This window comes from Lithobates pipiens, unplaced genomic scaffold, assembly GCF_037356315.1.
Source record: "Lithobates pipiens isolate NorthernLeopardFrog02 unplaced genomic scaffold, aLitPip1_a1.2 Scaffold_16, whole genome shotgun sequence".
NCBI classification, from domain to species: domain Eukaryota; kingdom Metazoa; phylum Chordata; class Amphibia; order Anura; family Ranidae; genus Lithobates; species Lithobates pipiens.
This window is the reverse complement of record NW_027507748.1, coordinates 555977129-555992031: the sequence shown is the minus strand read 5'-3', so window position 1 is coordinate 555992031 and position 14903 is coordinate 555977129. Positions and strand designations below refer to the sequence as shown.

The window sequence follows — 14903 nt, the reverse complement described above, 5'->3', positions numbered from 1 at the left end:
CATGCCTACTTCTAGCTTTTCATTTTAAATACCTGTTCCCCAAACTACTATCTTGACTGCCAGTAGCAATAAATGGAAGCCTAGTGCAGGCTCCTAATGGCAGCTTGTACAGGGCTTAAACTAGTAGTAACTTACAAAGTAGTGTAACTAAACTCTTGAGTTAGAATATTTCTCTTGTCTATTGAGAGACAAAGGAAGTCTTGAACTTTTAATTATGCAGGCAGGATTGGACATTGGCAAGTAAAAACCTTATCGGACAGTGCAGGTGATCCCTGCTGCTCCCAGCTTGTCTCATTTTATTTGCTAGTAACCTGTGTAGAGAATGGATGTCTGCACTTTGCTCTGCTAGGAAACATCAAATTTTCTCACCTCATCTTTCAGGACAGCACCTGGAGAGAGAGTGTAGCTCCACCCACTTTCCCAGGAAACACTGCAGTCAGTTTTCCTTAGACCGGACACTTCCACCATGGCCTCAGTTGTAGTGTTTCCTCCGACCATGGTGGACGTGCTGCAGGGAACCAGGGGTGTGCTACGCTCTCTCCAGGTGGAGACAGTATGGGACATACCTGTTGTCTTTTTTTTGTTTGTGTCTTCAGGCCAGCCCAGCATCTTCCCTTTTACATGTGGGGGATTCTCGGTGCCTGCTCCCCTTCATATCCGGCGAGGATCAGGCGGCAGGGGTTTCCGCTCTCATCAGACTGGAGCTGGGGGCTGGTAGAGGATGGCGTGCTGCACAGCGGTGTAGGCAGCGCCTTCTCTGTGTATCGGCCTCCATGCTGCTTCCAGATCCCAGGTGGTGAGTGCGTCACTCCGGCCGGGGGTGGGACTTCCAGCGACGCGGCTTCCGGTTCCGGCCGCTGGAACGCAGGGGGAGGAGGCAGCCTCAAGTTGGTGTTCGATTTCCGGTCCTCGCAGCGGCGAAAGGACCAGGAAATTCAAAATAAAAGCAGCCGGGCGCCGCTACAGCCTCGGCACTATGGAGGAACAGACGGCGGTGGCAGGAGCCACTAACACCAGCCAGACTCAGGTAAGCAGGGGCAGCGGGCCCTGTAACTTATCTAAGGGTCTTTTCTCCCTCCCTTGTTCCCCCTGGGGGAGGCAATGGAGCCTACGCCACTCTTCCTTGGTTTTAAAATGTTCTAAGGTGAGTGTGTATTATATGCTTATAGGAGGCTTATGGGGAAAAGTCACTGAGGTTAAGCTGCAGCAACAAGCATGGGGGCTGAAGGGTTAGCCCTTTTTTCCTTGGCAGCTGATTGTTTTTCTCTTCGGTAATGCTGTTAATCATTTTAATTAAGTGATGATTTAATGGGGGTTTGTGTTGGTTTATTTCAGGCTAAAGTCAGGGAAAAGATCAAATTTCCCAAGTGTTCTTCCAGGACAGCCCTTGAGAGATGGAGCTCCTACCATCGACACAGGAAACACATTGCCACAGTTCAAAAGGCGGTCCCTGGTCAGTCATTTGTGTTTCCTCCGTCGGAGGAACATGTTGCCAGGAACCTGGAGGCCCCTCTCAGGGGCTGCCTGAGAACCTGTAAGCCATAAGGGACCGGGTCCTGTTTTTTGGCTGCAGTAAGGTCCATACCTATTTTTTGTGGCTTGGGTACCGTCCAGCTGAATCGGAGCAGACCCGTTACCCTCCTCCTTCCAGTGCCGAGGTGGCCAGGGGCAGAATGACACCGGTTTCCCCCAGGAGCGGTGAGTGGAACCTTCCATCTCTGCTCCTTGTTGCGGTGGGGTCGGAGACGCCGAGCGTCATTTCCGGCGGAACCGCGTCATCACTGTGTGCCGAGACTTCCGGGTCTCTAGGGTACAAGGAGGAGAGGGAGAGCCAGCGCTGTGCCTGTGCAGTCCCGACCAGCGTCCAGCAATACCGGACTAGCGGTGGGATCCGGAGCGGCAGAGGGGGACCATGGAGGCTATTCCCCAGGACACTCCGGCGGAGGCAGGCACCAGCCAATCCCAGGTAGGCTGCTGGGCATGCTAATACTCTGGTGGTTTAAGGAGTGGTGGTGTTTGTAGGCTGGGTTCTGTAGTGCCCCACGGTGGTGGTTAACTCACAGTTAAGGATGTATGCAGTTGGTGGTGATTCTAAGGAGGGACATGGAGCTGACACTAAAAAATTCTTTGTCTTCTTATTTTCAGGCTAAAGAGCTACCAAAGGAAGACAAGGCAGGCCGCAAAAAGTGCCCTAATTGTGGGAATAGGTTGTCCTCTGGCTCTAACAAAGCCCTATGCAAGCAATGCATTGCAAGCTTGCTTAAATCTGAGGCAGATTCCCCCTTAGCAAAATTTCTGGGCTCCTTTAAAGAGGAAATGGCGTCGACCTTTAAGTCCCTCCGGGAGTTAATCACTGACGTAGGATCAGCTGCCTCCACTAATAAAACTGCAATCTCCTCCTCACCATGCCTTACAACACCCAGCTCAGGGGAGCCCCGTATGGTCAGGGAGCCTAGCCCCACGTTGATTAGCCCTGATTCCTCTGACACAGACTCTGATCAGGAAGAGGATCAAGCAACATCTAAAGCCTCAAAGTATAGATTGTCTCTTCAGGAAGTAGATGAGCTAATGGGTGCTATCTATGATACGCTGGAAATTGAGGAGGAAGAAACTCAGTTATCCAGACATAAGATGTATGAGGCTCTGGGGAAAAAGAAAGCAAGGGTTTTCCCTATACATAAGGTGCTTTCTGACCTTGTCCTTAAGGAGTGGTCTGAACCAGATAAAAAGGTTTTCTTTCCTAAATCCCTTGAGAAGGTTCCCCTTTGATGAGAGCCCAGAGGCGGTCTGGAATAAAAATCCTAAACTAGACGCCCCTCTGTCCAAAGTTTCAAAGCAGGCTGATCTGGCCTTTTGAGGATATGGGCCATCTGAAAGATCCAATGGACAGGAGAACAGACATTGTCTTAAAGAGGGCCTGGGATGCCTCTGTGGCAGGCTTAAAACCAGCTCTAGCCACTTCTTGTGTAGCTAGAAACCTGGAGTTTTAGTTGTCGCAACTGCAGGAACATCTAAAAGCAGGCACTCCTAGGGGGGAGCTTCTGAAATCCTTCCCTATGCTTTTTAAGGCCACTAGTTTCATCTCTGACGCCTCCACGGACTCTAGTCAGCAGCACTTTCAGTGGCAGCAAGGAGGTCAGTATGGATGAAAACTTGGGGGGGGGGGGGGGAGGCACGGCATCTAAAACCCGCCTGTGCAGCGTCCCTTTTACAGGAGACTTAGTCTTCGGGCCTGAGTTAGATTCCGCCTTAGAAAGGACGGCGGATAAAAAGAAAACCTTTCCCGCAAAAAATAAAAAATTTCAAAGAATTTTTTTGTCCCTTTTTTAAGGAACCCTCTAAATCAGAGAAGAGTTCAACCCCCAAAAAACATTGGTCGGGACATAAAGGGAAAGGGGGCATACTGTTTAGCCGCCCCAATCAGGACCCCAAACCCCAGTGACGTCAGGGTTCCTGTGGGAGGAAGATTAAGCAAATTTCTACCACAATGGGAAGAGACAACCTCGAACGAGTTTGTCTTAAATATAATAAAAAGGGGTCACGCGCTGGAATTCCACAGCAGCCCTCCCTCAAAGTTTTTGGTGACAAAACTTCCAAGTCACTCAGAAAAGGCCAGGGCCTTACCTTTACTGATAGGGGAAATGGTGGATCAAGAGGTATTGACACCAGTCCCTATTCAGGAACAAGGAGACGGTTTTTACTCGCACATTTTCGTGGTAAAAAAGCCATCAGGGAGGTTCAGACTAATTATGAACCTCCGACCACTGAATCGCTCCATCCGTTACAAGAGATTTCGGATGGAGTCCATTTATTCCATAAAGAATCACCCTGGATTTAAGGGATGCTTATCTGCATATTCCAATAAGGGAGGAATGCCAGAAATTCCTTCGGATGGCAGTGCAGATAGACACAAAAGTTTACCACTTTCAGTGCAGAGCGCTCCCCTTCGGCCTTTCATCTTCCCCAAGAATCTTTACCAAGGTTCTCGGAAAGGCTCTAGTTCCACTGAGGCTTCAATCAGTCTCAATTATTCCCTATCTAGACGACCTGCTCCTAACAGCACACTCGGAGAGTCGTCTTTCTCAGGATCTGGAGTTGACTCAACTCAGCCTGAGTCGATTAGGGTGGATTGTCAGTCAGGAGAAATCCAAGATAACCCCAACACAGGAGATCCTGTATTTGGGTTACTGGATCAAGTCTGTAGATCAGAATATTATACTGCCGGAAGAAAAGATTTTGAATCTGTGGCAGAGAACATCTTTTCTTCAATGCAGCCCCAAATGTACAGTGAGGGAAATAATGTCGGTCTTAGGTCTTATGACGGCAGCCATTCCAGCCGTACAATGGGCCAGGTTCCACCAAAGAGACCTTCAGGGATTTCTGTTGGAACAATTAAAGGGCAGAGATCTGGAGGAGGAGGTATCGATCCCCTCAAAGATAAAACGCTCCCTCTGGTGGTGGAAGGACAGGGAGAACCTAAACAAAGGGGTTCATTGGGTCCTTCCTATCACTTAAACACGGACAACGGATGCGAGCAGCTGGGGCTGGGGAGCCCACCTCGGCTCAAGCTGGGTCCAGGACAAGTGGACCCCGGAAGAGAAATGTTTCTCTTCCAATTGGAAGGAGCTAACAGCGATCCTGAGAGCTATTTTAGCCTTTCACCCCACAATACAGGGTCACCATCTACAAGTCCGTTCAGACAATATGACGGCTGTAGCATACATAAACAAGGAGGTACCAGAAGTCCTCGTTTGATGTTGGTAGCCAGACGCATTTTTCAGTGGGCAGAAGCCAATCTGGAATCCATTTCTGCAGTTCACCTGAAAGGGGAGCTGAACAGCACGGCGGACTTCTTGAATCGACAAAAAGTTTTGAACCAAGAATGGTCCTTACACCCAGAGGCATTCAATCTCATAACAACTCACTGGGGAAAACCAGAAGTAGACCTTTTTGCGAGCAAAGAGAATGCAAAGGTTCCCAATTTTTGCTCGCTAAACCCAGGAGATCAGCCCCTGGCTGTAGATGCCTTGCAAACTCCATGGACTTTCAGTCTGGCGTATGCATTTCCCCCTCTTCATCTCATTCCGAGGGTCCTAGCAAGATTCCTCACGGAAAAAACCTGTTTGATTCTAGTGGCACCATTCTGGCCCAGGAGACCATGGTTCACAACGTTGCTACAATTGACACTGTCCGCCTCTAAGGCTTCCCTGCAGACAGGACCTCCTGTCGCAGGGACCTCTTTATCATCCACAGGTGGCCACACTGAATCTTTCAGCGTGGTTACTGAGGAGGAAATCTTAAGGAGTAAGGGCCTGACAGATGAGGTAATTGCGACCTTACTACAGAGTCGCTAACCAGTCATGGGGGCTATTTACAAAAAAGTCTGGAAAAAATGTAATAGCTGGCTGAATAGCCGTGACATAAATACGGCTAATATTCTACAGTTTTTACAGGAAGGTCTAAACAAAGGATTAACCCTAAGTACTATTAAGGTACAGATAGCTGCCTTAAGTGTGTACCTAGATGAACGCTTACAGGAAAATCCTTTTGTCGCTAGGTTCTGTAAGGCAGTCGCTAGACGTAAGCCGGTCAGAGTCAGCAAAGTCCCATCCTGGGATTTAGCAGTTGTACTAAAAGCTTTCTTGGAGTCACCCTTTGAGCCTATCTCAGAGGCCTCCCTAAGGCTTATTACATTTAAGACAGTACTCCTGGTGGCAATCACTTCAGCCCGTAGGGTCAGTGAAATCCAAGCCCTTTCCATCAGGGAACCATTTCTACAGATCCTAGAAGACAGTCATTCTAAAGACAGACCCTGGGTTCTTACCAAAGGTAGCATCTAGCTTCCATAGATCCCAAGATATTGTCCTCCCCTCATTTTGTCAAAATGCAGCAAATGAGAAAGAAGAACATTTTCATTTATTGGATGTGAGGAGGTGTATTCTAGAATATCTAAAAGTAACAAATCCTTTCAGAATCTGACTCCCTTTTTGTCCTTTTTTCCGGGCAGCGTAGGGGGCAAAAAGCTTAAAAAGTAACCATAGCTAGATGGATTAGGCTAGCTATAGCAGAGGGGTATAAGGCCTTGAATAGAGCTCCTCCTGAGGGTGTTAAAGCTCACTCAACAAGAGCGTTGTCTGCATCCTGGGCAGAAAGAGCTGGTGCCACCCCGGAGCAGGTATGTAACGCAGCCACATGGTCAAGCTTTTCCACCTTTACAAGGCATTACCGACTGGACCTAATGTCTAGTCAGGATCAGGCCTTTGGGAGGAAAGTCCTCCAGGCCGTGGTCCCCCCTAATCTGGTAAGTACTTGGGGATCCTCTCAAGGGCTGTCCTGGAAGAACACTTGGGGAAAACTGGAGTTAGTACTTACCGGTAACTCCTTTTCCGGTGGTCTTCCAGGACAGCATGATCCCACCCTTTATTTGATTATAGTGATGTACTAATGTTATTACCTGTTATGGTTTGTTTTTCAGTTCCATCCTTCGGTTCTTGGTGAATGACTGACCAGGGACCTGAGGGACCGCCTTTTGAACTGTGGCAATGTGTTTCCTGTGTCGATGGGAGGAGCTCCATCTCTCAAGGGCTGTCCTGGAAGACCACCGGAAAAGGAGTTACCGGTAAGTACTAACTCCAGTTTTTTTTCCTCCCCTCCCCCCTAAGAGGAAATACCTGTCTTGCAAAAATAAGCTTAGAGAGTCATGGGCTAAAGCGTTATGCAAGACATCTATAGCAGACCTAGTTAGGGAAGAAACCTCCCCCGCTACACCTGCTACCCAATCAGAAGAACTATTAAGTTCCTTCCGGAAAGAGCTAGCGGATACATTTGAATCATTACGTTCTTTCTTGGATAAACATCCGGCGGCACAGTCAAACAGTGGTGACAATTCACCATCTTGTTCTCGTCCATGTGTCTCTGCACCGAGAGGCGACAGTGATTCAGAGGATGAGGAGAAAGGTGCTTCCCCAGGTTCTGAGGAAGAGGAGGAAGAAGAGAGAAGTTTCTTCTTGCTATAGACTGTCTTTGGAAGATGTAGATGATCTGTTAAAGACCATACATACAACCTTAAGCATCAAGGAGGACAAGGCTCAACTGTCCTTGCATGATAGGATGTATCGGGGCACGGGGGAAGTAAAACGCCGGGTATTCCCAGTCCAGGTCTGGAATAAGAAGCCAAAGCTTGATGCGGCTTTTTCACAGGTGTCCAGGAACACGGACTTGGCCTTCAAGGACATGGGAGTCATGAAAAGACCCCATAGACAAAAGAGCAGACTCCCTATTAAAAAGGCATGGGATTCTACTCTAGCCAATTTAAAACCAGCAATGGCATCAACTGTGATGGCTAGGAATCTGGAACATTGGCTTGAGCAATTAAAAACGCACATTGAAGCAGGCACATCTCGCAAGGACCTGTTAGACACACTGCCTGTGCTGCAGAAAACCGTAGGGTACATGGCAGATGCCTCTGCCTGAATCTATTAAAATGTCAGCAAGGTCTGCGGCCCTGGTGAACTCAGCCCACAGAGCCTTATGGCTCAAGACATGGGCAGGGCATACGGCTTCAAAAGCTAAATTATGTGGGTTACCTTTTGAAGGGTACTTCGTTTTTGGGCCTGACTTGGAAGCTGTGTTCGACAGAATGGCAGACAAAAAGGCATTTCCAATAAAAAAGGTTATGCCACAGTCCAAGAAAGATTTTCATTCTTTTCAACAGGACGTGGAAAAGGAGACCGGATATAAAAGACCCTGGAGGTCCCAAAGAGCAAGGGGGAAGTCAGGAGGAGTATTCCGATCTCCTGGCCAAACTGCAATTTAACCAGTGACTGTTAACCCGGCAGTGGGAGGAAGGCTACAGACCTTTTTCCACAGTTGAAGACAGCGACCTCCAGTTCATTCGTCGTCAAAATAATTGCAGAGGGCTACAGACTGGAGTTTTCCCAATACCCTCCAAGTCGCTTCTATGTAACACAGGCTCCCCGGGACATAGAAAAATCTCTAGGGATGTCAGCCCTACTACAGGAGCTCATCCAGCAGAGGGTGATTGTATCCGTCCGTCCCCCCCCCCCCCCCCCCCCCCCCAGAGAGGAAAGGAAGGGGTGCTATTCTCACATCTTCCTAGTAAGGAAGCCATCGGGGGAAGTTTAGTTTAATTCTAAACCTGAAAATTCTGAACAAATCAATCGGATACAAAAGGTTCATGGTGGACACTATTTTTTATTTTATTTTTTTTCAGTAAAAAAACGTTTGACCCCAGGCTGTTTTTTGGCCTTAATAGACCTGAGGGATGTGTACCTGCATGTACCCATAGCACCGACATCACAGAAATACCTCAGATTAGGGGTAAAGATGGGAGAGTAGATCACACATCTACAATTCAGAGCCCTCCCTTTTCGCCTGTCATCCTCACCAAGGATATTTACAAAAATTATAGCAGAGGCCCTGGTACCCCTCAGATCAAGGGGGATATCCATAGTTCCATACCTGGACTACCTCTTGCTATTTGCCAGAACAAGGGAGCTACTGGAGAAAGATCTGGAAGTGACAAGGTCACATCTGGAGAATCTTGGATGAATCATCAACAAATAAAAATAAAATATGATCCTGTCCCAGACAATACAATTTCTGGGGTATACCATCAGTTCCATTCGGGAAAGATTTTTTTTTCCCAGAGGAAAAGGTACAAAAGGCAGTAAAAGGGACTCCGACAAATCTGCCAATCTCAATCGGGGCAGCCATGTCAGTTCTAGGCCTCCTCACGCCCTCTATTCCAGCAGCATAATGGGCACGTTCCCATGCATGGGACCTCCAGCAGACAATTCTCAAGAATTGGTCCTACTGAGAACCTATAAAGAAATTCATCAGGATCCCCCCCTCAAGTTCAGAGGAAACTATGGTGGTGGAATCGGTCAAATTTGGACAGAGGTCTACTTTGGACTTTTCCCATAGAACAAAGGCCGACAACGGATGCAAGCTTCTGGGGTTGGGGTGCCCATCTGGATGGGCAGATGGCTCAGGGAGGCCAGGAGATCCTCCAACTGGAGGGAGCTGAGGGCCATTCTCCTGGGACTATGGGCTTTCAGAGACCAAGTTCTGGGTCACCACATTCAGGTGTTGTCAGACAATGCCACAACAGTGGCCTATGTAACAAGACGGGGGCACAAGGAGCAAAGTGTTGCTTACCTCAGTCCTTCCGATTTATGTCCTGGGCAGAATCCTACCTTGCATCCCTAACGGCAGTACACCTAAAGGGAGATCTAAACCAGATGGCAGATTTCCTAAGCAGGGAAAGGCTATTGGAATCAGAGTGGAGTCTGAATACCGAGGTATTTCAGAAGATAACAGAAAATGGGGTACTCCCCAAATAGACCTGTTCGCATCCCACTCCAATACGAAGGTAGAGACTTACTTCTCCCTAAACAGATGAGACCAAGCAGAAGGACTAGACGTGCTGGCGCAACCATGGACCTTCCACTTGTGCTACGCCTTTCCCTCCTTCCAAATGATTCCATTAGTGCTAAAAAAGCTGCAGAGGGAATCCACGACCATGATACTAGTAGCCCCATTTTGGCCCAAAAGGACATGCTTTTTCAACTATACAAAAGTGGCGGTGGGACCCCATTGGTGTCTTCCTTTACAGAAAGACCTTCTAACTCAGGGGCCCCTTCAACATCCCAATATCGGGCACCTAAGTTAAGCTGCCTGGTTACTGAGGAGCAGATCCTAAGAAATAAAAGTATGTTTAATAAGTTAGTTTCAACAATACTAGACAGCCGAAAGAAGGTCACTAGATCAATTTATTTTAAGACATGGAAATGTTTTAGCTCCTGGTGCGTAAGTAAAGTTTTCTCACCAAAGGAAGTTGTTTCAGTGTTAGAGTTCCTACACAAAGGTATGAAAAAAGGGTTGGCGATTTAGCACCCAAAAGGTGCAAGTAGCCGCCCTCTCGGTGTTCCTGGAGAGACAATTATCCCAGGACCCCCCTTATTGGATTTCTTTAGGCACTGACCAGAGCTAGCCTAGCATACTACACTATCTAAAGATCACAAGTAAATTTAGAAAATCATATTCACTGTTTATACTATTCTCACCCACGAAAGGGATACAGGGCTTCCAAAAACACCATAAGTAGGTGGCTGCGAATGGCCATCTGTGTAGCCTACAAAACTTCAGGGGTAGATCCTCCCGCAGGAGTAAAGGGCCCATTCAGCCAGGGCAGTAGCAACATCCTGGGCAGAACGGGCAGGGGCTTCTCCGGGACGGATTTGCAGGGCGGCTACGTGGACAAGCTTCTCCACTTTCACCCGCCATTACAGATTGGACTTGCTCTCTGCATCAGAGCAGTCCCTTGGTAGAAAAGTCCTACAGGTGGTGGTGGTCCCACCCTAGAGTATGTACTCTTATCTCCAGGTGCTGTCCTGAAAGACGAGGTGAGAAAACCTTAGACTTACCGGTAACTGTATTTCTACGAGTCTTTCAGGACAGCACCGATGACCTGCCCTAAAGTATTATAAAATGTGGTGTTATTGCTATGTTCTGCTTATCTAATTTCAGCATGGCTGGGAGGTACTGTAAAACAACTGAGGCCTTGGTGGAAGTGTCCGGTCTATAAAGAAAACTGACTGCAGTGTTTCCTGGGAAAGGGTGGAGCTACACTCTCTCTCCAGGTGCTGTCCTGAAAGACTCATAGAAATACCGTTAACGGTAAGTCTAAAGGGGTTTTTTTTTTTTTTTTGCTACCTACTTTTTCCTCAAACAAGATTCCTGCTACATTGCTGCTTAGGTGGTCCTCTTACAAGATCCGATTTTTTTTTTTTTTTTTTTTTTTTTTTTTTTTTTTTTTTTTTTTTCTAAGACTCACTTTTGGAGTGCCATTCTCAGACTACTCTCACTTCAAAACTCAGAAGAGACACAGCCTCCACCAGCACTGACTGTAGTCTAGGTGAAAGACAGCCAAGGCCTTTCAAATGCACCTACTATTCTTTTTATTCTATTACGAAGGCTGGAAAAATCCTGACAAGTTCTCTGTACCTTCCAAGTGTCAATCAGTCCTTTACCCATTTAAGGAGGATTTGGCTAAAATGGAGTGTCCACCATCCTAGTGGAGAATGCATATACTTAAGGACTGCTCTGTGCTGCAACCTGTCTTGGCCACAAACTTAATCTATCAAACACTAGCTGAGTTTCCTGTGGGTAAGCATGAGGAAGACCCAACAGTCCTTTCTTTACATGCCCTTCAAGAAACAATGCCTTTTGGCAGATGTCCTCAAGTATGTACATCTCAGATGCTTGGCTGTGGGAGTGGGTTTCCAGGTATACAAGCTGTAGTTTCACTCCCAGGTCCCTCTCCAATTACTTCCATCCTGCCTGGGTCTCTGCACTGATTTGCAGATCTTCATGCAACCCTGGTGGGTCATGTGAACCTCAGGGAAATTGCTGCAGTGCCTGTGGCAGAAAGTTTCTGGAGGTTTTACTCTAACCTGTTAAAAGTTCCTAAGCCAAAAAGGGGGCACCCCCCCCCCTCATTTTTGATCTTCAGGTCTTAAATATCTTCATGGGGGTCCAAAATTTTTCATATTGTCATGCTGGAAAACCCATCTACGACCCATCTTCAGTATTATGGCTGAGGGAAGAAGGTTCTCATCCAAGATTTTACAATACATGGCCCTGTCCATTGGCCCCTCAATGTGGCAAAGTCTACCTCCTACCTTTTTAGAGAAACTGCCCCAAAGCATAATACTTCCACCTCCATGCTTGACTGTAGGGAAGGTGTTCTTGGGGTCATAGCATCTTTCTTCCTCCAAACACAGCGAGTCGAGTTAATTGCAAAGCACCCATCCTTGCCCCATGAAGTAAAATCCTGCATGGAGCTTCAGACCGAGGGCAATTGATGGTTATTTTGTATTTATTGCATTTGTCTTGCTGACTGTCTCGTAGCTCGTTCCAGCCTTCTGCAGGTCTACAATCTTGTCCCTGACGTCCCTTGGCAGCTACCTGGTCTTGCTCATGATGGTGAGGTTTGAATGGAAGAAAGATTCTGGGGAAAGGTGTCTTTTATACACAATGAGTTGTCGTTAGGAGCACCTTCTTAAATTGACAAGACTAATTTTGTGTACCACATGATTACATATGTAGCCAGTCTGTGGGAGCCAGAATTATCGTTGGTTGGTAGCAGATCAAATACTTATTTTACTCACTGAACTGCAACTCTGTTTAACATTTGTATCTATATATATATATATATATATATATATATATATATATATATATATATATATATATATATATAATTTTCTAATATTATCGATCCCTCAATTTTTTTTTTTTTTTTTTTTTTTTTTTTTTTTTTAGGCTATCTCTGCATTGTGGGTTTAGTCAGCTTTGGTGTCTGTTATAGATATGGGCCACTAGAAAACAAGCGAAGTATCGATCTGCTGAATTGGACCCTGCAATTGGTTGGTTTGCTGTTAATGTATATCGGTGTCCAAGTGCGCCATGTAGCTCTGTCTATGATGGCGATTGCATTTTGCACGAAACAGATCGAGTACCCTGTGCACTGGGCATACAATCTTTACAGGTTTGTTTCTTAACCTTCCCTTGTAGATCAAATAGGATATTGATTCTAAAGTGTTTAGTGGGACCAGGAGGTAGTCAGCCCTCCAATTCAGCAGGGGGCTTGGGGGTCAGAGAGGGGACCCTTTACTTTGGGCACTGTGGAGTAATCTTGCAGACTGCAGCAATTAATACATTTTCCCCAGGCCCAATTTGTTCAGCAGGGATCCGAGGCAGAGGAGCCATGTAGTGATTTTCAGGTGCAGATGGAGTAATCCTATGTACTATGGTTCCCAACAATTAAAGTTCCGGCCTACCCTGGTGGATTGATATAGAAGAGGCGTTGAGAATGTTTTCTGTATCAATCCACCAGGGTAGGCCAGACCTTTTATTTAAATGGTCCCATTTCTGCCCCCGCTCTCTACTGAAGAAGCGGGGCCCGAAGAACTTTAGTTTTGTTTGTAAGGATTACACCATGATGCCCCAGAGTCCCCCTTTCCCTGCCACCTGCTCCCCTAATGAATGTGACTATATCTGATTGGGGTCTTAAAAGCAGTTTAGCCATACACACCTTCCATGTAGTGCAAGGGCCTGCCTGACTGCATACAAATTGAAACGCTTAAGGTTTCACCTCATGGTTTTGGTAAATCTGAAGACAAAGATCTGCAGAAAATCTAATGGTGTGTATGGGGCCTTAGGCTTGTTTACACATAGCCTTCTGAAGAGCAAACTGTGGTGGATCACTTTTCAGCAGGCATTTGACAGGCAGGGAGCAGGCATTCTGTCACCTCCTCACTGTCTGTCTTATCTCCTAAAAATGCATTACGGTGAAAAAAAAATGTATGCTTTAAAGCCACTAACTAAGCATTAAAGCGGAGGTCCACCCTAAAATGGACCTGCCGCTCATCGGAACCCTCCCCCCCTCCGGTGCCACAATCGGCACCTTTCAGGGGGGAGGGGGGTGCAGTTACCTGGATAATCCAGGTAACTGCACCCACTTCCGGGACAGCTCTCTGCGGAAAGGGGCGTAACTTACGCCCCTTTCCGCAAGTGCCCGCCCCTTCCCGCAAGTGCCCCGCTGCCTGCTGGGAAACACACAGCTCCCAGAGGCAGCGGGAGCGTCCTTATTGCGCAGCGCAATTCGCGCATGCGCAGTAGGGAACCAGGAAATGAAACCGAAAGGCTCCATTTCCTGATTCCCATACCCAAGATGGCGGCGGCAGGACCCGACAGACGACCTAGCGATCGGCTTCGGGTGCCGACATCGCGGGCGTGCTGGACAGGTAAGTGTCACTATTTTAAAAGTCAGCAGCTGCAGTATTTGTAGCTGCTGGCTTTTAAAAAAAAAAAAAAAAAACGCGGAGTCCCGGCGGACTCCCGCTTTAAGGGTTTCACATTGAAGCAGCTCTGCAGGTTGCATTTATGCAGGCATGGCAGTCTATTCATATATAGTTGCATAGTATGTGAGGTTGAAAAAAGACAAGTCCAACCTATCATTTGGGGAAAGATCCGCAAACCATTTCTGGAATCTCAGCCTGCACAGGAACTGCAAGTTTTGCAAGGAGGAATGGGCATAAAATCCCAGTTGTAAGATGTGGAACGCTCATAGAGACTTTATCCAAAGCAACTTGGAGCTGTGGTGGCCGCCAAAGGTGGTTCTACAAAGTATTGACTTTAGGGTGGTTAATAGTTATGCACATTGACTTTTCTGTTACTTTGTCTTGTTTGCTTCACAATAAAAAAAATCTTCAAAGTTGTGGTCATGTTCTGTAAATTAAATGATGCAAATCCTCAAACAATCCATGTTAGTTCCAGCTTGTGAAGCAACAAAACATGAAAAATGCCAAGGAGTGGTGAATACTTTTGCAAGGCACTGTATGTATAGGAGTACCTGCAACAAAGGCTGCTGGTATTTCTTCTCTCTGCATAATAATATACATAATTTGTCAGATATGAGCCTGCAGGTGGCGCTTCATTACATTTTATATATTTTATAGGCAACTGTTAAATGTGTAGCACACGCTGGTTATCGCCTTTTTTACATGGTATAACTTTGAACAATTGTACAATTTGCAGAAATAAAGTTGCTTTTGACATTCCAGAAAGGTGTCTAAATTCGGAGCGAAACCCAGCCCACCGCGCTTTCTGACAGAGGAAGAATACCGGAAGCAAGGAGAGCTAGAGACGAGGAAAGCATTAGAAGAGTTGCGGGATTACTGCTCTAGTCCAGATTCTCAATCGTGGAGGATCGTGTCACGTATCCAGTCACCAAAGAGGTAATTCTCTTGCTTTCTTTAATGCCATTTCTCCATTTGTGAATGTTTTATGTGGTTCAGTTGAAAGTGGCACCTAGT

The 14903-nt window shown here is 46.8% G+C and overlaps 1 protein-coding gene across 4 annotated transcripts in view; it reads left to right on the top strand.

Annotated features, from left to right (window-relative positions):
• Window positions 1–14903, top strand: part of NEMP1 (nuclear envelope integral membrane protein 1) — a 198669-nt gene that overhangs the window by 157117 nt on the left and 26649 nt on the right. For all 4 annotated transcript variants that reach the window (XM_077483566.1, XM_077483563.1, XM_077483564.1 and 1 more), the window contains 2 exons: window positions 12349–12574; window positions 14652–14825. In XM_077483566.1, coding sequence (XP_077339692.1) covers window positions 12349–12574; window positions 14652–14825 — 400 coding nt within the window. The remainder of the gene's footprint in view (window positions 1–12348; window positions 12575–14651; window positions 14826–14903) is intronic.